The following is a 26968-nucleotide window of genomic DNA, read 5'->3' on the forward strand; positions in this document are numbered from 1 at the left end:
AAATAAGTCCTATTTTGGAGGAGTACAGGGTATCAAAAATGGCCACCTCTGCTCTCTCCAAAGTCAAAGAGAATAGACTCAAGAGAATTACTCACAAAATTTGGGCCATTTGCAGGAGAACTGGACAGTGATATTTGATTTTCTTATTGTTTATAAGCTCATTGACTTGTCCAATGCTGCTAAAGCAAAGGAGAGAGGGGCAAAGAACACTTCCGTTATTCCCAGGTCCCCATCCTCCCAAGGGGTAGAGAAGATTGACCCAAGCCAGGGAGGGTAAGTGAGATTGAAAACAGGTTTGCCAGGGGCCAGTGCAATGTGAGGCAAAAAAAGTCAGAGAGCGGGGTCAAGATGCCGCCAGATGGGGACGAGTTGGCAGAAGTAACTGAGACCCACAAGGAGCTACCGATGCTTCACAACAATGGTTTGCAGTCCCAATACCTGCACCCTCTGTCCGGGAGGCCTTTTGGCGTCCCCACCTATCAGTACTGAATCCAGTAAGGATTATCTTAAGACACTTAAGTCATCCAAGAAAATATTATCACCCTGTCACAGGTAGTTACGTAAGGAGATGGTGTGTTTTCCTATCCCTGCCCTCTATCACAGTGCCATGGGGATAAGCTCATGGAAGAGGGAATCAAGCATCTAGAGGTCCGTAGACATGCGTGTGCATGCATGTGTGGCCACGTGTGTCTGTGTGCATGGGTACTGGGGGTGAGGGTGGAATTTTGAATCAGATGGAAGATTAAATTTTTAAACTAGTTTTTAGGTCTCCTCTGTTTAATAAATAAAACTATTTTAGTAGGTATAGAATCAAAAGGAGAAGTCTTCAAGGGACCCTGTTACCATGGGCAGTTCCAGTAAGCACAAGTGTTAGCAAATATAGCCGGCCCTTGAAAAACACAGATTCGAATGGTGCTCGTCCACCTATGATTTTTTTTTCCAATAATACAGTACAGCACTATAAGTGTATTTCCTCTTACGATTTCCTTAACATGTTTTCTCTAGCTTACTTTATCATAAGCATACAGTATGTAATGCATGTAACATACAAAATATGTATCAATCAACTGTTTATGTTCTCAGTAAAGCCTCTAGTCAACAGTAGGCTGTGAAGTTTTGGGGGCGTCAAAAATTATACGCTCATTTGCAACTTGCACTAGGAAAACTAGAGCCACCTAACACCACCGAACTAGACCAAAGATGAAGCCCCCAAAGCAAACCCAGTAACTCAAATCACTGATGATATTGCAGCATTATATATGTGGTGACAGAGATACACAGATGCTAACCAGGAGCAAAGGGATGGACCCTGTCTAAAGGCTCGGGGAAGGCTTCCAAGAGGAAGGGACAATTGACTTAAAAACTGAACGTGAGTAAAAGACATTCCAGTCAACAGGAATAGAATGTGGAAAGGCACAGGGGTACAGATAGCATCATATATTTTGGAACTAAGCAAATCTGCAGAAAATATAAAAGGAGGAGTGATAAGGACTAGACTATGTAGAGGGTTATTTGCTGCCTAGGGGAAATTGACATTTACCTGCTAGATAGGGATGGAGGAAAGATCAGCTTCAGGAGACCCAGTCGTATTTACATTTTCGGTATCTTATCTTCTTCTTTATCTCCATGACCACTCCCCAGTTCACATCTTCCTTACACCAGCACACTCCTTAGGAGCACAGTGAAAATATGCCTCATTTTTCCTAGCACTGTTATTAATAGTGCCCTTCATCATCCTCGGAAGTATCTGAGTTTGGACAATAAATTAGAGTCACTCTACTTTTGTGTGTCCTTGTCTTTGGTTGTGCACAAGAGATTGGGAGGGGCGTGTTAATGTGAGCGGTGAAGGAGTCGAGGATGATTCCCAGAATTCTGCCTTGGGAACTGATGATTAACTAGTTGAGAGAGATTTGCCAGCTGACGGTCACCTGAGAGTTTGTGGTAATAGTTGCTCCAGGAGCCACTTCGGCTTTCTTTCCAGGGAATAAACACAGCCCTTTGACTTACAAGAAAGGGGGTAGAAAGGAAATTGATTAAAGAATAAATCAATACAATTCAAAAACAAAATTTATAACCAAGGAAAAAAAACAACTATTTAATCAAAATCCCATGTCCAGCTTTTGGCCACAGTGTGTGGCAGCAAATACACCTAGAGCAGAAAATCATGATATTGGGCACAAACCCTGCCTGTCTGCTGTGTGCAGGGCACAGTCTTCTGCCCACCTTTGTTTTCTTTGCCTCCCTAGGTGGGTAAGAATCTGCCGGTCCTGGAGTTCACTGAAGTGAACGGATAACATACATAACTTGTCAGGAAAGTAGTGTAGATCCAGTCGTTGGCATCCCCTGAGAGGTAGAGAAGGATCAGAAAGGAGATGATGGGGGACAGTGAGAACACAGGGATTCCGAAGGCTCGAGTTCCAACTCCCCCGGGACATCTCCAGCCTGAATGGCTGTGAGCAAGTAATTTTCTTTCTCTGGGCCTCTACTGTACCATCTAGAAATCTTGTATATTATTAGCTGCATTCCAGGATTTTGGTGAGGACAATAAAGTGACATCATATATGACATCATATATATGACATCATATATATCATATATAAAGTCTCGTGCAAAGTATAAAGTACCATACAAATGCTACCTTTTGATATTATTGTCCTTCATCTGGCTTTATTTTTTTCATTGCATAAATAACAAGTTGTTTAGAGTCCCTGGAATTTGCTTTAGCTCTGTCCAGATGATGCTGGGTTCCTTTTTGACTGCTACCACATTCCTAGACTTGGAGGAAAGATCAATTCAGTGATAGCAAATGCATTAACCGTCCACTCTAAAATCAGAACCTTGTGCAGATACGAAGGACTCTCTGCATCAATTCCTTTGAGTCTACTTCGATCTCTCCTTACACTGGGGCCTATGATTTATACTATAAAGGCATATTATATGGAGTCCAAACAGTGGACTCGCGTTCATAGTAGATCAGTGACCAGTCAAGCTGGGCTGGTGGCTTAGGCCACCTTGAACAAGCTCTGTCAGGCTTCCCTTGCTAGATAGTGATGGATAGAAGTGAACAGATTGTTTCTGTCACTAGTTCTGTTCAATGCTCAGTCATAGATTGGCATACTGCTTGTTGCTTTAAGTGAGTTTTAGAGATTTTTACTGGAAGAATCGGAATGGCGAACATCTATCCCTTTGAGGGGATCTGGCATTAATGAGCTGTGTATTAGGCAGAGGCAACTGCTGAGGAGGGAAGATGCTTTCTAAGGAACAAAGGGGCTCTTTCCGCTAGTGCAAGGGAAGCAAATTGCTGCCATTTGGGAAACACATTAATTTGTTCACACTACCAGTGCCATGCAGTGTGATAAAAGGGGCAGTTAATCAAATGGTATCTTAATGGCTTAGAAGGGTTAATGCACCTTTAGCTGAAGGCTGTGCTCTTTACTGCAGTGAAATCACAGAGGCTCCTTCACAAAGTCATTTCAGTTAGACTAGAATGCCATTACCCCCAAAACGAGAGCAGGGGAAGAGAGAAAGAAGGAAGGAAGGAAAAGAGAAAGGAGGGGGGAGAACTCTCACACTGTCGTTTTATGATCTGTTTTTGGACAGAATTTCCCCACACCACGCTCCTCACCGTTCCTTCCACCCCATGCCCCCTTGGTCCACAAACAAATATGCATAAATAAAAATTGCCATCATTTTCATCAGAGTACGTTTGAAGCCCTGTGAGTTCACAATGTGAAGTGATTAGAAAGGTCCAGAGAAGTCTTTAATTAAAGATGCCATTGACAAGATAACAATGGTTTGTGAATGTTGTTAATAGATCTGAATGGAAGGTGCACCTTAATTCAATAAGAGGAAAGTCATCAGTTCATGAGTTTGATTGCACATTGTAAAGGAACCCCACATACTGTAATTATTTTTATTTGTATGTGCCATCTCTTTTATTGCCCATGCTGGAAGTAGAAATAACCTGTCCTATTAAGATATTTAATATATATCATCCTTTCCACTTCACTTAGTTATAGCCTAATAAAAATGCCGGGAGAACACACCAGCCCACACTGAGGCTGGCCTCCATGCTTTCTAAGACAATCCACACTGCCCTTGAAAAAACCTAGATGACCAACCTCCTAACTCCTTTGGTTATCATCTTTAGACAAAGGAACAGTAACTTCCCAGGACTCCATAAAGTGTACGAGATAAGGAGCTTCACTCTGGAAATGAGGACGGGCATGCCCAAAAGTTAACTGACACCTTGGTCCAGTTGTGTAGTGTCTTGGAGACAACAGGGTTTCAGGAGGCAGAAGCAGGGGGATCTCTAGATTCTAACTTCAAAGTGAACAAGCCATGAAAAGCCAGGTAGCAGACAGAAGAATGCCCCCCACACACCCAAAAGTGTCCACATTCTAATCCCTTGAACCTGTGAATGTTATGCTACATGGCAAAGGGGACTTTACAGGTGTGATTAAGGTTAAGGACCTTGAGAGAGAGAAATTACCCTGGGTTACGCAGGTGGGCTCATGGAAGGGTTGCTGTAAGAGGAAGGTGCGCGTATCAGAGTCAGATACAGAGTTGTAAGGATGCTTTGCTAGTGGCAGATGAAAGAGGGGCTTCCAGAAGCTGGAAGAGGCAAGGAAATGGAGTCTTCTCTAGCACCTCAAGAAGGAATGCGGCCCCATTGGCACCTTCATTTTAGCTCAGTAAGACGTCTGATTACAGAACTGCATGATAGTAAGTTTGGGTCGTCTTAAGCCACTAAGTCTGTGGCACAGTTATAATGGGAAACTACCACCAAGCTTCTGTTGCAATCACTGTACCTCGGTGCCCTGCCATCATACTAAGACTCAGTCCCTACGAATACACCCTTATAACTCTCATGCTAGTGTTTTACCTTAGAAATGCCAGGTTTGGGGAATGTATCCCAGGGAATATTGGTTCCTTTCCCTGCCTGCCCCCACACATACCCCTCAACCACTACCACTAACAGGACAGAAGAATCTAGTCCCTACTTTGTCACAGGCGAGGTCTAACTTTGGCCATATCATTCCACCCCACGCCATGCCTTGTGTTTTGTCATCTGAACAATAATGGTATCAGGGCTGATAACTCCTGGGTCCTTTTCCAGCCTAAAAGAAAGTGATCCTAGAAATAGGACTCAGGTTTGCCCCAGAAGAGTCTGTTTTTCCCATTCAAGATGTAAATGCATAGACAACCTGGTAGATGGAAAAACTGTCATAGCCATGTGCCGCATAGACCCACACACTCCTGTCCCGTCTTTCACCGTAAAGCATCTCAATGAGCCATCATTCCGCTCCCCCTGGTAAACAAGCTGAACACAAGCCCGACACTGCATGAAAGATGAGGCTTAAATTGTGTCTAAGAACTGGTGGCTTACATATGATTTGTGATTCCTTTAGTATATTAATTGGTAAACACCTATGCATGCGTGTGTAGACTAAAGCCGTTTAATGTATGCCAACAGTTTAACCTCTCAGTGTGGTATTGCTCACATTTCAGCAAACTCAGATACGCACTCCAGTATGAACGTAATTCGCCTCCTGCCCCAGCCCCCCTCGTGTCATCTCCCCTCCTGTGATCTATTTCAGATAATACTGAGTGGGTGACCCAGATCTTTAAACCCTTTCATCGTAGAGCCGTATGCTTCTATCCTCAGTGAATTGTGCTTGTTGCTTGTTGTAATCCACTGTTCTCACTGCTCCTTTCCCTACCCCAACTAATGGAATATAATGGCTTGATGAGTTATAGCATTATTTCCAGTTACTGCTAATCAACCCCCCCTCAACCTGACATCCCAGTGTCCAAGGTAGCAGGGCTACCTTGCATGTAAGGAACACAGATAAAAAGTGTATGTTCCTGGGCCCTGTCCCAGAAATATGGAATCAAATCGTTTTTTTAAGATTTTATTTATTTGTCAAAGAGAGAGAGCACAAGCACTGGGAGCAGCAGACAGAGGGAGAAGCAGGCTCCCCACTGAGCAGGAAGCCCCATGCGGCACTCAGTCCCAGGACCCAGGGATCATGACCTGAGCTGAAGGCAGACGATTAACCGACTGAGACACCCAGGCATCCCCAGAATCAAAATCTTAACTGGCGGTATCCACAAGTATCATTTTCAATAAGCTGCCCAAAGAATTCTGAACCACTCTATAGTTTCAAGACCACTTAAACACTGAAAGAGGGATCCACGGTGACAAAGAGAAGATTTTGCTTAACTTCTCTCTGTCCTCTGTTTTGCTCCTCGCCCTCCTCCCTTTCCAAAAGTCTTTTCTTAACTCACACAGGGCAGTTATAGAATGAAAATCCTCAGGAGACCTGCTAACGGTGTTGGGGTTGATTGATGAGCCACGCTGGCTTTCAGGGGCTCCTCTCCGCAGGAGGTTCTGTGACGTCATTTTCCTGGGGCTTGGCTGTACGATCTGGTCAGAGCTGGAGAATGCAACAGGTATCTGACTCCAATAAAACAAGAGGAATAAGAGAGAAGGAAGGAAGGATGGAAAAGAGAGAGGAGCGGGGAGAACTCTCACACTGTCATTTTATGATCTTGATTTTCATCCACAGCCATGTTAGCATTCAGGTCAACATAAGAGGTTTTTAATGAAAAGAGAAAAAGAATAATAAGAGTTAAAACTATCTTCTTGGGCAGGAAACTGTAGGAGGCTGGAGCTACCTTGTTTTCTGAACTCTAATCTTAAGACTAAGTATAGCTTCCCTCTCTCTGCCTTTTATGTCTATTCCATTAAAATATGATTTAATTATGTATCGACCCAGGGTCTGGCATAGTAAAACTATCATTATTCTCCTGCCTGCATTCCTGAGTGATACTCTGGGTAAAGGTGATCAAACCTACATTAATCTATAATATAGACCATGAGGAGGAAAGGCGGGAGCAGTAATTACCAAGCGCAGCATGGCAGACAACAACAACAATGAAAATCTCACCTCAAAATATGGAGCTAGTTGATTTGCTTGAAGAGGGTGACACATTACCAGTCCAGAATCAGGTCAAGAAGTACTGAGAGCAAAAGCAAAATGTGCACAGATCCACCTCCAGACCTGCAGTGGTTCGCAGTTGCCGCCTGGCAGCGGACCTTGTTGAGCGTGACCTTCTGTGGCCACTGGTGTGCGCATGTGTGCTGCATAGTGGCAGTTACCATGTGGCTGGTGTGGCCAAGCTTGGGCCACCAGCTGCAGCACCTGTCACCCTCCAACGCACATTTTATGCAGTAGTCAGTGACCCCGCTGATTTCATTATAAGAAGTCTGGAAAATTTTCCCTGGGCATCTATCTTCATTCATTCATTCATTCATTCATTCAAAAAATTATTTTTGACACAACTTCAAACTTAAGGATGGGGCACATGGGTGGCTCAGTCACTTAAGTGTCCAACTCTTGGTTTCAGCTCAGGTCGGGAGATCGAGCCCTGCATTGGGCTCTGTGCTCAGCACAGAGTCTGCTTGAGATTCTCTCCCTCTCCCTCTCCCTCTGCACCTCCCCCCACTTGCACACTCTCTCTCTCTCTCATAAAATCTTTAAAAAGTAAGGAAAAGTTGCAAGAATATCATTTCCAGCCATCCCACAGCTATATTCACCAGGGTTAACATTTTACTAATTTACCATATTCTGCTCTCTCTCCATATGTGTATGTGTGTGCATACACACACATATATATTTCTGGAACCATTGTGAACAAGATGTCCTTTTGCCCCTAAATACTTCAGTGTGTATATCCTAAAAAGGAATTCTCTTATATAACTGCAGCACAATTCTCAAAACTGGGAGATTAACATTGATACACTTCTATTATCTACTCCACAAACTTTATTCATATTTTGCCTGTTATCCGAATAACATCCTTTGTAGCAAATGAAAATCCAAGTCCATTCATTACATTCTATTGCCATGTGTCTTTAGTCTCCTGTAATTTGGAGCAGGTCCTACATCTGTCTCTATTTTATGACATTGACCCTTTATAAGAGTGTGGATCAGTTCTTTTGCACCACATCCCTCAATTTGGGCTTGTCTGATAGTTTCCTGTGATTAGATTCAGGTTATATATTATTGGCAGGAATATTACAGACATATGCCAAGTTCTTCTCACTGTGTCCTATCAGGAGGCATGTTCTGTCCATCCATCCCGTGGATTAGTAAAATGTTAACACTGCCAGTGTTAACTTTGATAACTTGGTTAGGTGATGTCTGCCAAGGTTCTCCAAGGTAAAGTAGTATTTTACCCTTTGTAATTAGTAAGTATTTTGTGGGGAGCTACTTTCAAACCCTATAAATAGTTCTTATTTTCTAAACTTCCACCAAATAGATTAGCGTCTATTCATAATTCTTGACTGAATCAATATTAGTATGGTTGGTTGCCAAATGATTTTCTGCATTTATTAGTTGGCTTCCTGCTGCATAGGAGAGTTCTCCCTTACCATTATTCATTCATATTTATATCCATATGTCTCATGAATTATGTTATTCAATGGGTTATAATCCTATACTACCATTATTTACTTTGATACTCAAAATGTCCCAGTTTTTGACCAGTAGGAACTACTTCAAGCTGACTCCTCTGTCTCTGAGTGCTCACACCCGGCATCTAGTAGACATTGTGGATACAATGATGAACGGGGAAAAAAAAAAATTCCCTGGCCTCATAGAACTTACATTCTCTTTTCTGGGAGACAAAAGGAAACAAATATGTAAATGCTATAGTGTATTAACATATATAGTGTATTAACTACAGTTAAGTGTAGTAGAGAAAAAAGAAAAGCAACGATCAGCTTTGGTGTCGGGAATGGTCAGGGAATGCGTCCCTAGTAGGCGTCATTTGAGCACAAACCTGAAGGGCTTGAGGGAGCCCGTCATGGGGCTGATGGGACGAAAACTTCCAGGCAGCACAGAGCGCTCCAGAGCAGAGCAGCTGGGATTCCTGAAGGGGGGAACACATTGGCATTTTCGGTGGGATTCCGCTGGTTGCCGAGTTGAGGACAGACTGTGGGAGGTAAGGATGAAGCATTGCCAAGGTGCTTTAAATTCCCTTAAATAGCGCACATCCCTAAGGCCGTGAAATGTTTGTTGAAGCATATCTTGCTAGAATGGCAATTTATTGAATCAATTAGCAATCTCAAAAAGCACAGTTCTTATAAAAATAAGGCTCTTCAAAAGGCAGGAAAGATGGGCATTCAGGATTGGGAGAAGCAGAACCTCCACCCACTGAGCACATATTAGGTGTTTTTTGTGTTTTGTTTTGTTTTTAATTCTCACAACAGTCTTAGAGTAGGCATTATTTTGCATGTAAGGAAAGTGAGGCTCAGAAAGGCCTGGGCTTTCCCTTCTGCCACACTGTGGTTTTCACGACAGAAAAGGTCAGACGAGGGATGTGGTATCAAGGGCAGTGCTGTGAAGAGTTCAGTGAGGACACCAGTGAGACATAAAAGGATGTTCTTCTACCCACTTCTTGTGTCCTCTGCAGCTACTCTTCCCACGTTTTCCCTTTCTGGTTCTAAACAAAGCAGCAACACGAGTCTTCGTGTCTGACCAGATTACTAGGCAACATGTTCCTGTGACTGTTACGAGCACCCTCTCCCCCCATGGATATTCCGTGGTTCTCTGCAAAGCTGGCCAGAGTTTTCCCTAGAACCCTCAGCCGCACTGTGTAAGCAGAAATTTGAATTCACAACCTGGTTACCATACAGTTGCCCCACAAACCATCTGGCTGCACAGAACTGGCTCTTAAATTATTGATCTTTTTATATCCATAAGTGTTCATAAATATGCACAGCATATGGATGGGTGGATGGATGGATGGATGGATGGATGGATGGATGGATCAAACACAAGGAAAAAGACAAGTAGCAAAAGTCGAACACACCCAGATTTTTCCATCTACATTAGAGTGCGTGATGCCCGGAGCTGGTTCCTAGGATAGGCCCTGCAATCACTGCTGTTATTAGTTCACGGTTATCATTAGCTCACAGCAATTTTAGAAAAATGTGGGGTTTTTGGGTTGTTTGTTTTTTTCTCCTAGCAAGAGTGTGAGTACTTCCTTATCACATGTACTCTGGGAAAACTGAAATGCTATCCATACCGTCCTTAGGAATCTTCATTTTTGCCCAGGCCCAATTAAAGCCTTCTCTCCCCAGACCTCCGTCCTCCAGTTTCCTAAGTCTGTATCCATGACGACACTTGGACTGCATTTCCCCCCCTGTCTTTACTTGGGATGTCACGAGAGCCAGCAGCCTGACCAGAAATCTGCTAGTGGTTACAGAGAAGGAAAGTACATCCTATCACAGAGAGCAGGAACCTGTGTACGAGTCAGAAATTTAGAGTGCATTTTGTGGCTCATCGCTTTGACGGACTGCTCTGTGACCTTATGCTGTTAACACCTGCCTCCACAGGTGTGTGAAGAGCTTTAATTAATATTTGTAAATCTCCCTGATTGCTATAGATAGAAGATGGCAGAGAGGGACAAATTATTATTAATCATGGGGGGAAAAATGGTTAGATTTAAGTTTTGTTCCTTCACCAGAGACCTACACCCACAGACACTGTTTTCACAGTAGGAGGATTAGACATAAATCTTGATTTACTTCCTTTGCACTGGTGGAAATGCCCAGTCTCTGCTTAATGCAAAGCTCCCGTTCCCAGCTCTGCCTGAGACTCAATGTGCTCCGCCTCTGCTTCCTAATGCTATTTAAGTTATTACGGGAAGAAGCGTTGCTATTCATGAGTGTGAGAGTTCATCTAATTAGCTGATTTCAGTTCATTTGGCATTAAATAATTCCCCAAATTCCCATATGTTTAAACAATATGTTCAACAAGGGGGATGATTCTCTGAAAGCAATTAAATAGTTCTTTTAGGAGAGCTTGTCATCGGTCACTCATAAGCATCCCTGCTATTCCTGTCTGTGATGAAGGCAAGCAGCAATTATACGGAAAGCGCTTAACCTTCGCTAATGGTCACTGGCAGGCATCCACAGACAAGCTGCCACCCCACGCTGCTTAGAGCTCACAATGGAATTTTACCCTTCCCCCCCCGTCCCCCCCCCCCCCGCCCCCGGCAAACTTCAAGTATGTTATTGTATCCAGGCTGTTCAGCGAGCATTTGTTATTGCTCATACACTACTTTCCAACCCCGCCCGCCTCGCCGCCTCGCCGGCCTGCTTTGCTTAAAGGGAGATGTAGACATATTTTAAGTTCCCCCTGCACCCTGGTTGTATGGGAAGAATTGTCGACTTTGGACAGTGGTTGCCTCTGTGTATGATTGAAGTTTGCGAATCCATCTTCGGGGCTTCCTGAAAGGGGGGAGGATACTGCATTCACGTTCAGGTCTGTTTTAGATAGAGTAGAGAGACGATGCCCCTGCCCCCTTCTGTGTCTGGACTTGTAATGCAGCAGCAAACTACAGGTCATGAGCTAGAGTAGGACCATTCCTAACAAGCAATGTCAACAAAAGCAGCTAAGAAACATGTACTCATAGGAAAACTGTGTTTATACAAGACCATGGAAAGGTGGCATCTTTTGGTGATAAATTTCATCTTTATCTTGCTCAAGGGGTGGCTTTTTTGACGAGGGATGACATATTTAAATGTCCTTCCTAGGGCGCCTGGGTGGCTCAGTTGGTTAAGCGACTGCCTTCGGCTCAGGTCATGATCCTGAAGTCCCTGGATCGAGTCCCGCATCGGGCTCCCTGCTCAGCAGGGAGTCTGCTTCTCCCTCTGACCTTCTTCCCTCTCATGCTCTCTAGCATTCTCTCTCTCTCAATTAAAAAAAAAAAAAATCTTATAAAAAAAAAAGTAAATGCCCTTCCTAGGTCGGGTAAGAGAAAACTTCTGTATTAATACCAATCCCAGTGCTCATGTAGCACTGTTCATCTGAGAGTCCTAAATGGCTTTATGGACTATATTCTGTATCACTGTATTTTTACAAGTGAAAATACAGGTCCCCCAAAAATCAGATAGCTTGTTCAAAAACACAGAAGCAGTTGGGGAAGAACGAACAGACTTCTGGGTTCTTCTCACTCACTGCTGGCCTGTAAGCCAGCCTACCTTACCATTTGGGGACAGAGATTAAAACCAAAAGACAAGAAATTGAAACATTCAATGATATCATTTCCCTTTAGTTAAATTTCACCTCCTTTTATCCTTTCATGACTCTGTATTCCCATTGTGAATAATTCACAATACAGAAAAGTCTCCACACTAGGTTTGGGTGGAATGACTTTAAATTTAGAACTAAAATAGTGAAGAGTTGATGTATTTGATTATACACATTTGTAACTGTCTACTATGCTATCACTATATAACCTAGGTATTTGTGCATTGGCAGAAAACAAATGTTTTCAAAACCAGCAGTGACTACTCAATCTGGGTATGTCTGAAGGTTGATTTGTTCATAATTTGTTTTATCACTTATTAGCATTAAAAATATTTGTAGAACGTGATGTTGGGAGGAAGGAATCTGATGGGAAGATTACCAAATCAGTTGTTCCTACAAAGCTCTCGGCTTTGGTCATTGATAATGTTATCAACAAGAATAAGGATTCAGCAGCTGCTGTGTGACACACCAGGCAGGTCTTTGCTCTCTTCTGTTCTGCCCTGTATTTCTGAAAAAGCACCTGTCATTTTGTCAAAACCTAGATTTGAAATCTAAGCTAAACTCAGTCCGCGTGCTTGAGCCGTTCAGGATAAATGGCTGTTGCCCAGACCAGCCCTGGGCATGTGTGGTGCCATCCAGGAGGGAATCCTGGGAAACCGTTTTCCTCAGCCTCAAGAAAGCCCCAGTCTATAACTAAATTCTCATTCAAATGTGCCCCCTTCTTTACACGCTTCTTGTATCCTCTCCCAACTGTAAAGCCTCCAGTCCGATGGATCCGAGGTGCTCCTGAGTCCTGAAGTCACCTGTGGCCCTCCAGACATGATCGTCACCACTCCCTTTGCATTGACCATACCACACTGTGCGGACGTCAGTTCTGAGCACTGGAACATCCATTTAAAGAAGCGGACGCAGCAGGGCAAGTGGGAGGTGAGACCCTAGTCTTCCTTTTGAAAAAATAGGATTTGGCTTCCACCCGTTGGATAGATTTAACCTTACCGTCTTTTAACACGCGTTTGCTGTGAAATCTGTAAGCATTTTCTTGTTTTTTTTTCAGAGGGTTGGTGGCATGTGCTTTACAATATCCTCAAGGTATTGGCTAGTGTTTTTCCATAATAATGGAAAAGAGAAGCAAGAGAGGATCCAGAGCTTCTGTCCTTGCTTTTAGAATATAGTTTTAATTACCCACACAGACACGTACCATTATGTGCCCATTCCTGGTACATAAAACTTCTGTCCTTCCTCCCAGAGCGTGTCCCTGTCTGAATTGACTTTCCCTGCAGCCTCGGGAGGAAGCTCAGGGCATACAGGCTGTGTTCATAAAAGAAACTTCGAATCATAGGGATTAGAACATGTTGAAATGTTCAGCAACACAGTAGTTGCTAAATATGTTCTGGTGAATTAATGAATACATTGACAATTAATTGAGCGTAGGTTGCCCCGTGTGTAGGAGTATATATGAAAGTGATACAGTCCAAGGGAGAGCAGAAGAGAGACAAGAAAATGAGGAAGTGTATGGGGAAGGTAACAACAAGAGAGACAGACAAAGCAACGATTGCACTGTTATTACTATTTTGAGTGAAACCTCTGATTTATCTGTCTGATAGGGATTCCTTTTATGTCCGTCTGAAGTCAGTTTGCATGAAAGCAGTTGAATTATCTTGCTGGAACACAATGACCTGTTCCAGCTAGCCCTGGGGTCGTCCCTCCCAGGAGGTGCTTCAGGCAAAAGGAATAAAAGGAAGATCTTGTTTCTTTAGGAGAAGAAAATTCCCATTTGCTACAATGGATCACATTTACCTGGCCCAGCTCTCTCAGCAACTAGCCTGGACTCTTTGTTGCAAATGCATTCTGCTGTTTATTCAGTCCTGGTACAACCGGTGGCACATTTCACGGGCATAAAGTTCCATGGGTTCATAAAGGGGCAGGCTTTTGCTCTCTTTTCCATTATGGTTTGCTTTGCCTTGATTTTTACCACTTTTTCTGTTGAGCGCTTCCTCACAAGCTTTTCATCCAGATGGTGTTATATTTATCCTCTACCCACCCAGTCACACAAACCAAAGTTCTTATCAGGGAAGGTGAAATATTCTCGTACATCTTATCAAAACCATTTATTTAACGGTCCCTCATGAATGAATTTGGTGGAAAGAGGATAAGATATTTGAAGGAAAATAAATATTACCTTAAGGATATTGAAAGAGATTTTCAGAAATAGACCTTTTTCAAGACAGAGTTTGCTTGTCGGGTGTTAATATTGAAGGTTTTTCTTAAATTCAGCACTGCACAAATTAACTGAAAAAAAGGAGAACTTTGGAAATGAGTTTTGTTGTAACCTATAGAATTCCAACACACTGAATAGAACTATTTCTTGAGTTCCTGATGTAAGCAGTTATTTGCTAGAAAAAGCGCATTTAACGTCAAGGAAATGAGGACAATAAAAATACTCCGAAAAAACTGTGTCTGTGCATGCAAAGTCATTGTTAAATCATATCTTATTTCCAAGCTGAGACAATTTCATACACCGTTTCCCCACAGGAAGTGATGTCGGTGGAGGATGAATCCACATCCTGTTACTGCCTTTTGGACCCCTTTGCATGTCACGTGCTCCTCGACAGCTTCGGGACATATGCCCTCACTGGAGAACCAATCACAGATTGTGCCGTGAAACAGCTCAAGGTGGCGGTTTTTGGCTGTATGTCCTGTAACTCTCTGGATTACAACTTGAGAGTCTACTGTGTGGACAATACCCCTTGGGCATTTCAGGTCAGCCTTTTCTCTAGAATTCTTCTTTTGGTATCATGAAAGCATGGGGTTTCCTAAAGATCAGTATCAATAGAGAATTCTATAGCTGAGGGTCTGCAAGAGGAAGCCACACCACCGACTTGCTGGGGATACCTATCCCGAAGCAAGAGTTGTGTTATCGTATGTCCAATAATGTGCTGACGCCCGAGGACATGAGGTACTTGGCACTCAAGAATAGAGAAGAGTCGGGGCGACTGGGTGGCTCAGTCAGTTAAGCGTCTGCCTTCAGCTCAGGTCATGATCCCGGGGTCCTGGGATCGAGTCCCGCATGGGGCTCCCCGCTCAGCGAGGAGAGTCCCTCTCCCTCTGCCCCTCTCTCTGCTCATGTGCGTGCTCTCTTGCACGCTCTCTCTCTCAAATAAATAAAAATCTTAAAAAAAGAATCGAGAAGAGTTACATAAATACATATAGAAAACACTGTGTGCTGAATTATCAACTGACTTAGAAGTCTAGTCAGAATTCAGAAAACAGAGACCCAATTGCAATAGATTGGAGAACAATCTCTGAGAGCCCTTTGTGAACCTTCATGGATGTCATTTAGGAGCAAAAGAGAAAGAGCTGCCATGTCAAGAAAGGAGAATGGCATGAGCCACAGGAACAGCAAGAGTCATTTGATGTGCAGAAGGCGGTGAGAAAATTGCTTGAACAACTTAAGGTTATAGTTAGGGAACAACAATTATAAATCTTATCCATCAGCAGGCAGTCATATTATATCCTGGATACATAGTCTACTAATTATTAGGGCTACTAGGGCAGAGATAGTTCAAGGTTCCTTTCCATTTTTGGTACTTTTAATCATGTAAGACTCATTTTAAATTAGCTACTCACGAAGGGTGTGAGTTTATTAATAGCAGCAAGGATAATGCAGAAGTGCCTGTGTAAGCTCTGCCCATATATAAATAGCATAGCTCTCCTGACACACCTCATCCCAGACCCCTGCTATTCCAGTCCTCAATCATTAAGTCCATTATGCAGAGCATTTCCTCCGTAACTAGCTTTTAAGACACTGAGCTGGAAAACTCATGTTTACCAGTAGAAGAGATACAATGACCTGAATCCTGAACATAAGCCAGTAAAGGAGACACAGTGCCAACCTATGTTCTCGAAACTTCCCCATCAACGAATAACTTTTCTGGCCCACAGGTCATTTTGAAAGGCACACTTAATATTTGGCTGCTCGTAAAAGAGCCTTTTTTCAGAGGGGCGCCATTTTGGTAGAGGAAAGACTTCCATGTGAGTTGTTAAACGTCATCCTATGATTGCTATTTGATAATCTGCTTTTGCCACCCCCAATAAGAACATATTTCCGAAATAAAACGCATTAATTGACATTCAGCAACCAAAAATAATGAGTTGAGGTCATTACTACCGCTGAATGTGTCGACTGAAGTCAGATGTTTAGTAACTTGGCCAGATTTTGAAGGCTGAGTAAACTGGAGTAAACACGGGTGGCCTTGGAGGATTTCCAGCCTCCAGGCTCATATGGGCAACCCACTGCCGACCAGTGTGCCTGTGAGGATCTGTTTATCACAACTGCCTTGGAAGTCAGCCCTCATAGCCATTTTGATCTCACTTTGAATAATGCTGATGTCTATTATATACCAGTGAGTTTGACATTTGCCTAAAGAAAAAACTAAGTGACTTTCAGATAATCTATTCTTACTCCTCTTGATTGCTACCAGATTCTACAACAGCTCAACCGTTCACAGATGAATATGAATTGCAGTGTAAGTCACGAAAATGAGGCCCTAAACACAGCTTTTCCAAACCACTCTCCTTTCCTATGGGTAATAGACCCTTCTTCGTCAGTGCTAGGGAAAATGGTATTCTCCCTCTAAATTGAATCCAAATATCTTTATTTCATCATTTAGAGATACTTCCTAAAACACTGTAGTTTTGCATTAGAGAAATGTTTTCCGGTAGAAATACTCTTGACCCCATTTGTCATAATCTATTTACCTCCAGTGATTCTCCTAGTATGTCCAATAAAGCTGATTTTAAAGGGGAGCTTGGTTGTACTTGCTATTGACAAGATGTACGTGACAGCTATCATGAGCAACAAAAGCCACGCTTCCTCCTGGGGTGGTGAGAGATCGTCAGCCTTGGTTGAATAACTTTTCTGGCCCACAGAAAGATTACAACACAACTTGTAGCTTTTCAGAACACAACCATGCAGTCTGTGGTCTTGATCTCTGGGTTTTGTTTCTGAGAGAGTCCAGCTTTCGGGATTTTTACCTTCCTAATAAGTGAACATGTTCAGGGCCTTCTGCCCAGGTTCCTTTAAAACTACCGCAACATCCCAAATCATCCATGTCACGTTTTTCACGGCTTTGTATGTGGTATTTAATGAGAGGGGAAAATTATATAGTTACTAACCCATTAAAACTGTTCCACTTTAAGAAAGCCTTAGCAACAGTTCACTTTTGAACCTCTAGCAGACTTCACACATTAATATTAGCTCCCCCAACTTGTGTGGTGTGAGCTGAAAATATTGTATACAGTGATGACTCATGTTCTGTAACTCGGATAGAACCCTGACTTCTTAGTCAAAAGTAATGGGTCATCTTTCAAGAAGCATTTCTGCTGAAATTGCCTGTACTGGCATCTGCCTCCATTATCACGGTGTTAAAAATGTTTCTTGTGACTTGGAAACAGATACAAGCTTGGTTGCAATAGTTGCTGTGTTTATTATAGTGCATCTTTCATGTCTCAAAGAAATAGCAACATATATGTGCCCAACTAGGACTGTCCTCTTGATCAACAAAGAAGCCTGGTTGAAGATGTCTTTCATTTCATTCATAGCTCATTGAAGTTATGTCCAATAAAATAAGTAAAATCTCCCCCCTCGCTGGAAACCTTGGAAGGAGACAGCTTCCCGACCCAAGTCTTCTGTCCTCTTAGAACCAGTGAGGGTCTGGCGACATAATGGTCCCACCAAACTGTAGTCCTGTGGAGGGTTTTAGTACTGGAACAGAAACATTGTCCCTTTCCAGGCTTGCGCTCCTCCCCTGTACCTCCTGCAGGGGCTGCTATGCTGGCTTCTCCTTTGCTCTGGGGTTACTTCATCTGAATAATAGTACTGGTTTCTCTCAATGACAAAAGCAAAAGACCTTCTACACCTTGGTAAGACATAATTTCCTTTCAGGTTTTTGAAGATCTGTTCTGATAAATACATCTACAACTGTCTCTGGGAAGTTAAATTAGCTATGTTGGTTTTTTTTGTTTGTTTGTTTGTTTGTTTGTTTTTAATAATCTGCCTGAAGGTGAGAGGAGAATAAGAGAACAACCCATGACTTCTTGTCCTTCCTGTACCTGTGTTTCTGCGATAATTAGAGCCCTTTCGTGTGTGTGTGTGTGTGTGTGTGTGTGTGTGTGTGTGTGTGCGCGCGCACGCGCGCTTGACATCATCTCCTTTGGTGAATTCAAACCAAAGGTTGAGAAATGGTGGTATATTTATAAAACAGTAACATTTTAAGACCTAGGTTTCTGTTACTGTCTGTTTTATTTCTTTCTGTGTCTGTCTCACATGGGTGTCACGCACGCACACACACACACACACACACACACACACACACACACACACACAGCTCAAACAAACCTTGACACAGGGAAAGCAAGGAATTAAACACTTGCCCCATCTTAGGAAAAAAAAAAAGGAAAAACAACTAGTTTTTTTTTTTTTTTCTCCATTGCCCCCAGCCCTCCTATTCAGTACCTCTCAGTACTCATTACTTACTTGGCATTAATGCAGATTTAGAATCTAATTTCAAAGGATTTCCTCCAGATGTAGTTCTTGTGTTTATCAATAATGCAACCTTGGGAAATATTGTTCACGTAAAGCATTTAAAGGAACACACCACAGCGACATAATTTCTGTGTGTGTGTGTGTGTGTGTGCGCGCGCACGTGCACACGCACATGCTTAAGTTCAGTTTTGTCTCATAAATATGTAAATTCTGCCTGCCTGCTTTAGTATCCCCGAAGCCCACCTGAATATTGCTGCCTGTCTCATTAAATCAACATAAAGAGCTCACTGAGGCACAAAGCTCAGGCTTTTCCTGGCCACAGCTCCAGGATCTGGATAGCTAACAGCCCCCAGTGTGAAATGAGGAGGGAGACCGACTAGAACCACCACCAACCATAGCCTTTGGGTACATTTTATAGGAAATAAGCTGGCCAGACCCTATTTTCTAGTTTAATTAATGCAGATATCAATTTAACAATAGAACTGGAGATTTAACATAAGGTCCTTGTCATATAGGAGGCGGATAGGAAAAATGAAGCGAGTATCAGGCCTCACGCTTGGGGTGATATATCCACTGAGTGACTCAGAACTAGCTCAGCAGAGTTGCTTGTATCAGTGATTCTCAAACCCAGCTGGGCATCAGAATCATCTGAAGAGCATTTAAAAATACAGATGTCCGGGCCCAGCCACAACAATAGGTTGTGGGCATAACTGGGAATTCTTTGCTAAGTATAATTTATTATTTTTGGAGAGTGTTTTAAAGCTTGTACTCAGGAGTTTCTATAACTCTGAAGCCAGTTGTACCTTTATAAATATATAAATACAATGATTACTTCCTTATTGGGCTTCTTCATTTTAATAATTACTTGTGCTACAGAATAACTATGATTGCTTAATATTTTGTGCAAGATTATGAGACACTGGTTCAATGTGTGAAGGTGAAAGTAAGCTTAAAAAAAAAAGCAAAAATAGGGCGCCTGGGTGGATCAGTTGGTTAAGCGACTGCCTTCGTTCGGCTCAGGTCATGATCCTGGAGTCCCGGGATCGAGTCCCACATCGGGCTCCCTGCTCAGCGGGGAGTCTGCTTCTCCCTCTGACCCTCTTCCCTCTCGTGCTCCCTATCTCTCATTCTCTCTCTCTCTCTCAAAAATAAATAAATAAATAAATAAATAAATCATGGTTGTATTTAAATTGGAGACCCTAAAGCAGGAATTTCTAAAAGGTACCATTTTCCTCTGTGATAATTCTAAGTGGACATCTATTAAAAATTTCTAATATTCTCCACTCTGCATTTCAGGACCTGCTCAGGCACTATATATAACCATAGGGCAAATACAGACTGACTTACATCATCTTTATATATATCTTGCCCAGTGAAAAATTTACGGGACAGAGTTAATAACAGTCTGACCTTCACATGACTCAAAAAAAAAAAAAAAATCAAGCATAGGATAGAAAAAGTCAGGGAAATGTAGAAAAAATACTAGACCACAGTCAAGTTGCCCTGTTTTAGTCTTCGTTCCATCACTAACCCTGTAACTTGAGGAAGAGGACTCTTTGGGGGTAAGGGTGTGCTTCAAATTTTCATCTCTTAATAAGGTACATGATGATTTAAAACTACGTTCTCTTCTAGTGTGACGGTGCTCCATATGACTTCTAAATATTAAAATAGCCTAGCTCTACACTAAGAAGTGCACCATCTTGCACAAGACACTTCATCTTCTGACCTCAATTTACTTCTCTGTACATTCAGGCAAGTTAGATTATTTAAATAAAAAGAGTATGCTTTAGAGAGCCCAAATATACTTTGAAGAGTCCACACTATTGTTATTGTGTGGCTTTCACATGGTTTTAATAAGTACATTCCTTATTTGTACTGGTTTCTAACCTTATACTAGAATTGCAAAAAGAGGTTAATAGAGTATCAGGCTGATGATTTTGCTTGGCCATGAATAAGCCAGGTAAGGAACAGAGGCCTAAAGATAATAAGTAACCTGCCAGAGATCATGGAAATGTGACTGGAGTCCTGTGCCTCCATTTTTGGGTTACAAGATTCATCCTCTTTTGAGTATATGTAGTCCCCCAAAGATTCTTATACACCTTAAAACCTGAGTATGCATTCTAAAATTAAGTACAAAGTCCTTAGCATGGGAAGCGAGAATTCATGATTTGATTTTCATCACCTCCAGCCACTCACTTTCTACCCTAACCTATCCCAGCTCTGCCTCACCCCATACCTTTGTGCATACCCTGCTCACTGCCCCCAGTGTGCCCCCCCCACCCCGCCTTCTCCTGTGACTAGCCCCGATCTTTAACTTCAAGGTTCAGCTCAAATATCACTTCTTCTGGTAATCCCCCACTTCTTTTCCTGGCCTCTCTTCCCATCTGGGTTAGGCTATACCCTGTACCTTGCCTTGACCTCCTAGGTAGACATGTATTTGTAATACTTAGATATGATAATCAGATGCCTACTGTTCTGAGCCTCTCACTAGGCTGTGAGCTCCCTGGTGGTGGAGACAGTTTTATAAACTCCGAGTCCAGCTCAAGCATAGCTCCAGGGGACACTCATTAAATCTCAACAAGGAACCAGTGATCAGCATCTGTAAAAGACCTCCACTCAGCATGTGGAGTGAATTCTCTCTCCTCCCTGTCCTGCCATGATCCTTCCACTCTTTGCAGCCCCTATCAGATGCCAGCCACTATGTCGTCATGCTCAACTCCTAGACCCACACTGTTAGGAACTACCTAGCACTCTGTTGTTCAGTACAGTAATTACCAACAGCATGTAGATATTTAAATTTAAGTTAATTAAAATGAAAAACTCAGTTCCTTCCTCACTCTAGCCACATTTCAAGTTCTCAACAGCCACTGTGGCCAATGACTACCATATTGAGCAGCACAGATATAGAACATTTCCTACATCACAGAAAGTTCACCACTGACCCAAGAGCCCCCAAGAAACACCCTTCTCATTAAAAGAAGCGGAGCGAATGACCTTGGAATTGAATCATTTAGTCCCGAGAAGAGATACCAGCAACCGATTAACAGTTACGTGTACGTGACGGGTAAAAGCTGGACAGCCGCGTCTTAGTAAGACATGTTTTTATTCCTGTTATTCTGCACCAGACAAGAGTCAGTAAGATAACCTCTGGAGCTGCTTTTACTCGCTGATAATTGAAATGTAAGTTTTATTGTATTTATAAGCTTACTTGCCTGACTCTCACAATCTTTTAGAATCTGGAAAGATTACAGGACATAATTAAAGGATCTCAGTTTTCTTATTTATCGTACCTCTGCAAGGGAATTAGAAGTCAATTAATGGTGACTTTAAGAAATGGATTTAGGGGGCTCTCTTATCTCCAGGAACACTAAAGGCCTCACCCCGAGGGCAGGTTAACCTTTTGCAGAAATCATGCCTGTTATTTTATTTGGCTTATCATCTCTCCAATAAGATTCTAGACACCACAAATTTGGAACCAATTAAAATGGTTTGCTCATCATGGAACACTACATCAAAAACTATTGATGTAATGTATGGTGATTAACATAACATAATAAAAAAAATAAAATGGTTTGCTCAGTAGAATGGGGGTGAATTGTGTGAACTGTGTTTGTATTAAATATAATTATAAAGATTTCTCAGTGAAAAATACAGGAGTATTTATCTTCAGGAATCTGATTTCTTTTTTCTGAGCTAAAACTAACTTGATAAACAACTTTTGTCTTGGCTTTTTGGCATAACTTTAATGAACATTACTACAAATAAATAGCATACGTGCACTCTGTAACATTTATTTTGAACCAAAGAATAAGTATTGTATAATACCCATATTCATGATGAACATGTGAAAGGGTAGAGGTGGTGAAAGGATGAAGTCGTTGTTCAACTTTCAGTGTAAAATCTGAATACATCTCTTGATTATGGTTATAGCGGACGAAATTCACACAGTTGTGGAAACTCAACCGTATAACAGTTTGCTTGGGGCAGGGGAGGTCTTTTAGTTTTAAAGAAAGGCATGGTGTGTTTAAAAGCCTAAGCAACACAAATAATGAAGAACAATTATTTCTTTCTGCCCAGATCCCTATTAATCAGCAGTTTTGAGTCCCAGTCCTGACCTTGCAAGGATATAGGGTTCTCAAAGAAGTGTGTGTGTGTGTGTGTGTGTGTGTGTGTGTGTGTGTGTGTGTGTGTCTGTGTGTCTGTGTGTGTCTTTGTGTGTGTCTGTGTCTGGGTGTGTGTGTCTGGGTGTGTGTGTGTCTGTGTCTGTGTGTATCATGCTGTTTGTCTATTTCCGGGAGATACATGGTAGGGAGCATACCTATATAAGGAAAGAAATATGGCAGAAACTGGATACTTCATTGTTATGCCTCTTTTCTCTTTCCTGCCCTGTAGGAAGTAGTTTCAGATGAAAGGCATCAAGGTGGACAGCTACTGGAAGAGCCAAAGTTGCTGCATTTCAAAGGGAACACCTTCAGTCTTCAGATCTCCATCCTTGACATTCCCCCATTCCTCTGGAGAATCAAACCATTCACTGCATGCCAGGTACTGGCCAAATGGGCTGCTAACAGAAATAGCTTTGCTTTAACCAGCAAGCAGGTCACTGAACCCTGGTGAGGGTACTCTTGACTTACCTCCTCCTTTAAAAGTATGGATTTAATCTCAGAACTGTCACAGAAATGTAGCAATTCGGACTACACGCAGAGAATTAATCATATTGTCATCAACTCACAGGTTTCTAACAGGTGAGGGGAAAAGGTGCCTGATGTCAGGTAATGTGAAATTTCTCCTCTCCCTTAAACTCTCGCTCAGCATAGGTTGAAGATAGTCATTGAACAAGTTAGAGCGAGGTTGGTTGGTTGGTGGTTTTTATTAAAACCAGTTCATTATGAGACATGGTTTTAATCATGGTCAGCTATGAAAGGTCTGGATGTCAGTCCTTCAAAGGGTGACAGTTCTGAGTTGTGGGGAGCTCTGGGTGCCCAGGTAGACACAAGAGGTTTTGTCCAGAATATATGAAGTGCTTGCCTCCAAGTAAGCTGGGTAAGATGGGAAGACAAAATTATAAACTGAGAGCCAAAGAAAGGATCATGCCTCTTAGAATCCTTTGACAAATATATAAACATATCTCTGCATTATTATTCACCTATCTCTGTATCAGAGAATTTTAAAACATTGCAAAATGACTTAGAGCCTCCTCAGATGACTTTTAGGGGATTTGAGTAATTGCTTAGCATAGAAGGATCTCTTATCGACGTGTGACCCTGCCACCGAATGCTGTGGAAATTCCCTGTGATGAGTACTGTCATCATAAGCAGCTAGCTGATCTGCAATTGTTTCCTAAACTGAAGTCACCTGTGCTTCAGGTAACAGGACAGGTCCTTAACTTTGGAAAAGCTTCTGGTGGGCTCAGATTGATCCAGAATCACAGGAGGCTTTCAGATGTCTTTGTTTCTGTCATAACCTGTGAGCCCTGTGGGGTTTTAACCTTTCCATCCTTGCGGCATTTATTAAAAACAAAGACCAAAAACTTGCACAAGGTAAACCAGCTTGTCAGAATGGGAACAAGCCAAATCACAGAGAGAAAAACCTTGCCTGAGCCATGAGAGTTAGGAAAAAAAGAAGAAGAAAAAAAAAAGGTTGACCCACCAGTCCTTTTGCCTTCAAAAATTCACGATTTTCAGATGGGACAAGGTTGTATTTTCCTGTTTACTTTTCAGACTTCTCGTTACCTTGGGAAATGCCCCTCTGCATCCTCTTTCGGGGCATTCGGAGCAACAAAAGCATCTCTTATGGCCCCAAACCATTTTTTTGACACATTCAGCATATTTCCTTATAGTGAGAGGTTTTCTATGAATAAATGGATTGTTTATGATGTTCTAAGACCTAGGTGTCTCTGTGTCCAGGAAAGCGGTATTCAGAGTTTCCGGTCCAAATTGAACTTCAGGGCATTGTTAAAACAGGTCCTGAAAGTCATGTAAATTCCTCTGTATTAATCTTTATAGGCTTAAAGGCATCATTCCGCTGGATCTAATGCAAGTGCCTCTGTCCAAAGTAACTATTAAGTTTAATGTTTAGAGATTAAAAAAAAAAATCAGATGAAAGGACCATAACTTTGCACCAGCCCTTAAACAATAATTCCAACACCAAGAATTCCAAGGAGAGCCCGGGGCAGGAAAGGCATTGGGGGCTAGGAGCCTGGGGACCTTGGAGCATGCAGCAGGCCCAGCCAAAGCCAAAGGGCATTGGCTCACACGAAAACCCAACAAGCTTTACTGCGGGGATGGGTTGGATTGCCATGGACGTTGTGAACATGGATAAATATTTGCCTTCTGTAATTGAACATAATTTGAAAGAGTCTTGGAAGGCTGAGAAATAATTTAATTTTCTCTGCACCAGGAGGTTTGCCACTGAGTTGCATTTCCACTTCATTTTTCTTACCCACAAATGGCTTTCTGCTCTATTCCTCCTTTCCCACCCCCCCGACCACCCTCCTTGCCGCCAATTGTCTTGCCCCTGTCATCACTGAAATCCCCTAGCCTGTATGAATACATATTGTGCTGCTCTTAATGACCCTGCTGCATTTGCTCCAGGCATCAGATGTAAGCACTTCGGGGAGGGTTTGTGTTCATGCTGCTTGAACCTCATGTAGAACATGATGTGCACTGATAAACTTGGCGTGGATAATAGAGAATGGCTTTTCATTAGGGCTTTGCGGATGGGAACTAACTGAGAGCTATTGGCAGGGACAGAAAAGCTCACTCTTCCTGAGATCATTTATAGGTCTCTCCTTCAACTGGTAAATCTCCCTGTCGTCTTCTGTCATCTTCCAGCTCAGTGCATGGAAGACCTCTGGTCTTCCTCTCTCCCCCTTTCTCTAACTTCACATCAGGAATCTGAGAAGTGACATATTCCACTTGGTACCCAAAGCCTATTCTCGGAAACCTTCCTTTCTTCTTCTGGGAAAGGTGGAATTTACCGGGAATTTTCGGGCTTGGGAGGTACCCACTGCAGAGAATATCTGCCCTATCAGACACCAACCAACTGCATGAGGAATGCTTTTAGAATGGTGTGGATTCAAGGTTGGATCCAGAGCTATGTGCAGACACCCTGTGTATAGGCAGACCAGCTAGCTTTGAAATCCAACTGTTGGGTAGGTTCGGGAGGATTACAGTTGATGAAATGCTATGCTACCACCCACAGTGCTAGTCCCCACCCCGCCCCCACCCCCACCCCCCCGAGAAAAACAAGTATTCCTTCTCTTCTTCTCAGGCTTTTTAGAACTTGACCACAGTTAGAGATTCCCCTCCACAGATTTAGCAGACCTCGTCTAGGAGGTAAATAACTCCGCTTTCCGTAGGTTACTGGGACCTGGCTGCTACTGAGTCACACGTTCTGCTATTTTTTGCTGACTGTGGGGTGGAGAAGCTGGAATAGACAGTATACAATAAACTATTATTTTTTAAATCCTACAGAACACAAAGTCGTGCTGTCACCTCCCTAGGATAAAAGCAGCTGTCTTTTCAGCACACTTTGTGTCTTAGGGAACCCAGTGTCTGTCTCCTGCTAGAATGTGATTTACATTCTCTCCATCTGCTAGGAGCCTAATTATAATGGAAATCAAAATGAAAACATTTCCGGAATTCTTTAAACACCCATAACTTTGCTACGCTTTGTCCTCCCATATTACTTTCCACATCATTCCTCTCACTCAGTGAGCATCTTGATAGTTTTTTTAATAATGAAAACAAAGATGATTGCCCTGACAACACACTAATCACAGTGCTTCTAATTCTATTACTTTTAAATGTTTTGTCAAGCCCTATTGGCAGCTGTTACTCAAGCCAACAATAAAAAGAAATATTCTTTTGATACGGTCTTAAAATCAGAATTTTATAATGTCTTGATTGTGTGCAGTGGGATGCAAAGAGAGAAGAGAGTGTGTGCTTGCGCACACGCTCATTCTCGTGGCTTTCTGCACGGGAGGATTATCCCTGCAGTGGGCATTACTCTCTTACCTTTCTGCCACCATTCTCTGGAGAAAATAGAAGAAATGTAGCAAATTATACCAGAGAAGACACTTTTCAATAAATGGCCAGTACCATTTTTTTTTTTTTTAGGAAAGGAAGCATTATCAAGGATTCAGATCCACCGCACAACATGGAGGTCAGTTTAAGAGCAAGACCTTGAATTCAGCTCTGTCTGACCCTGATGCCCAAGAACTTATGTTATGCTATAATGACTCAAATTTCCATTTAAAAACACAAAGACCTGTTTAGTTTAGTTTTTTTTTTCTTTTTTTTTAAGAGTGGGGGAAGGG

At 42.4% G+C, this 26968-nt stretch overlaps 1 protein-coding gene across 9 annotated transcripts in view; it reads left to right on the forward strand.

The window, feature by feature from the left end:
* UNC5D (unc-5 netrin receptor D) overlaps positions 1 to 26968 on the forward strand; it is a 531172-nt gene that overhangs the window by 481994 nt on the left and 22210 nt on the right. For all 9 annotated transcript variants that reach the window (XM_088021397.1, XM_028089446.1, XM_088021399.1 and 6 more), the window contains 3 exons: positions 12866 to 13034; positions 14640 to 14867; positions 23044 to 23193. In XM_088021397.1, the coding sequence (XP_087877523.1) occupies positions 12866 to 13034; positions 14640 to 14867; positions 23044 to 23193 (547 nt within the window). The remainder of the gene's footprint in view (positions 1 to 12865; positions 13035 to 14639; positions 14868 to 23043; positions 23194 to 26968) is intronic.

This window comes from Eumetopias jubatus, unplaced genomic scaffold, assembly GCF_037043125.1.
Source record: "Eumetopias jubatus isolate StellerSeaLion01/CBP00866 unplaced genomic scaffold, mEumJub1_p1.0 scaffold_2, whole genome shotgun sequence".
Lineage (NCBI taxonomy): Eukaryota > Metazoa > Chordata > Mammalia > Carnivora > Otariidae > Eumetopias > Eumetopias jubatus.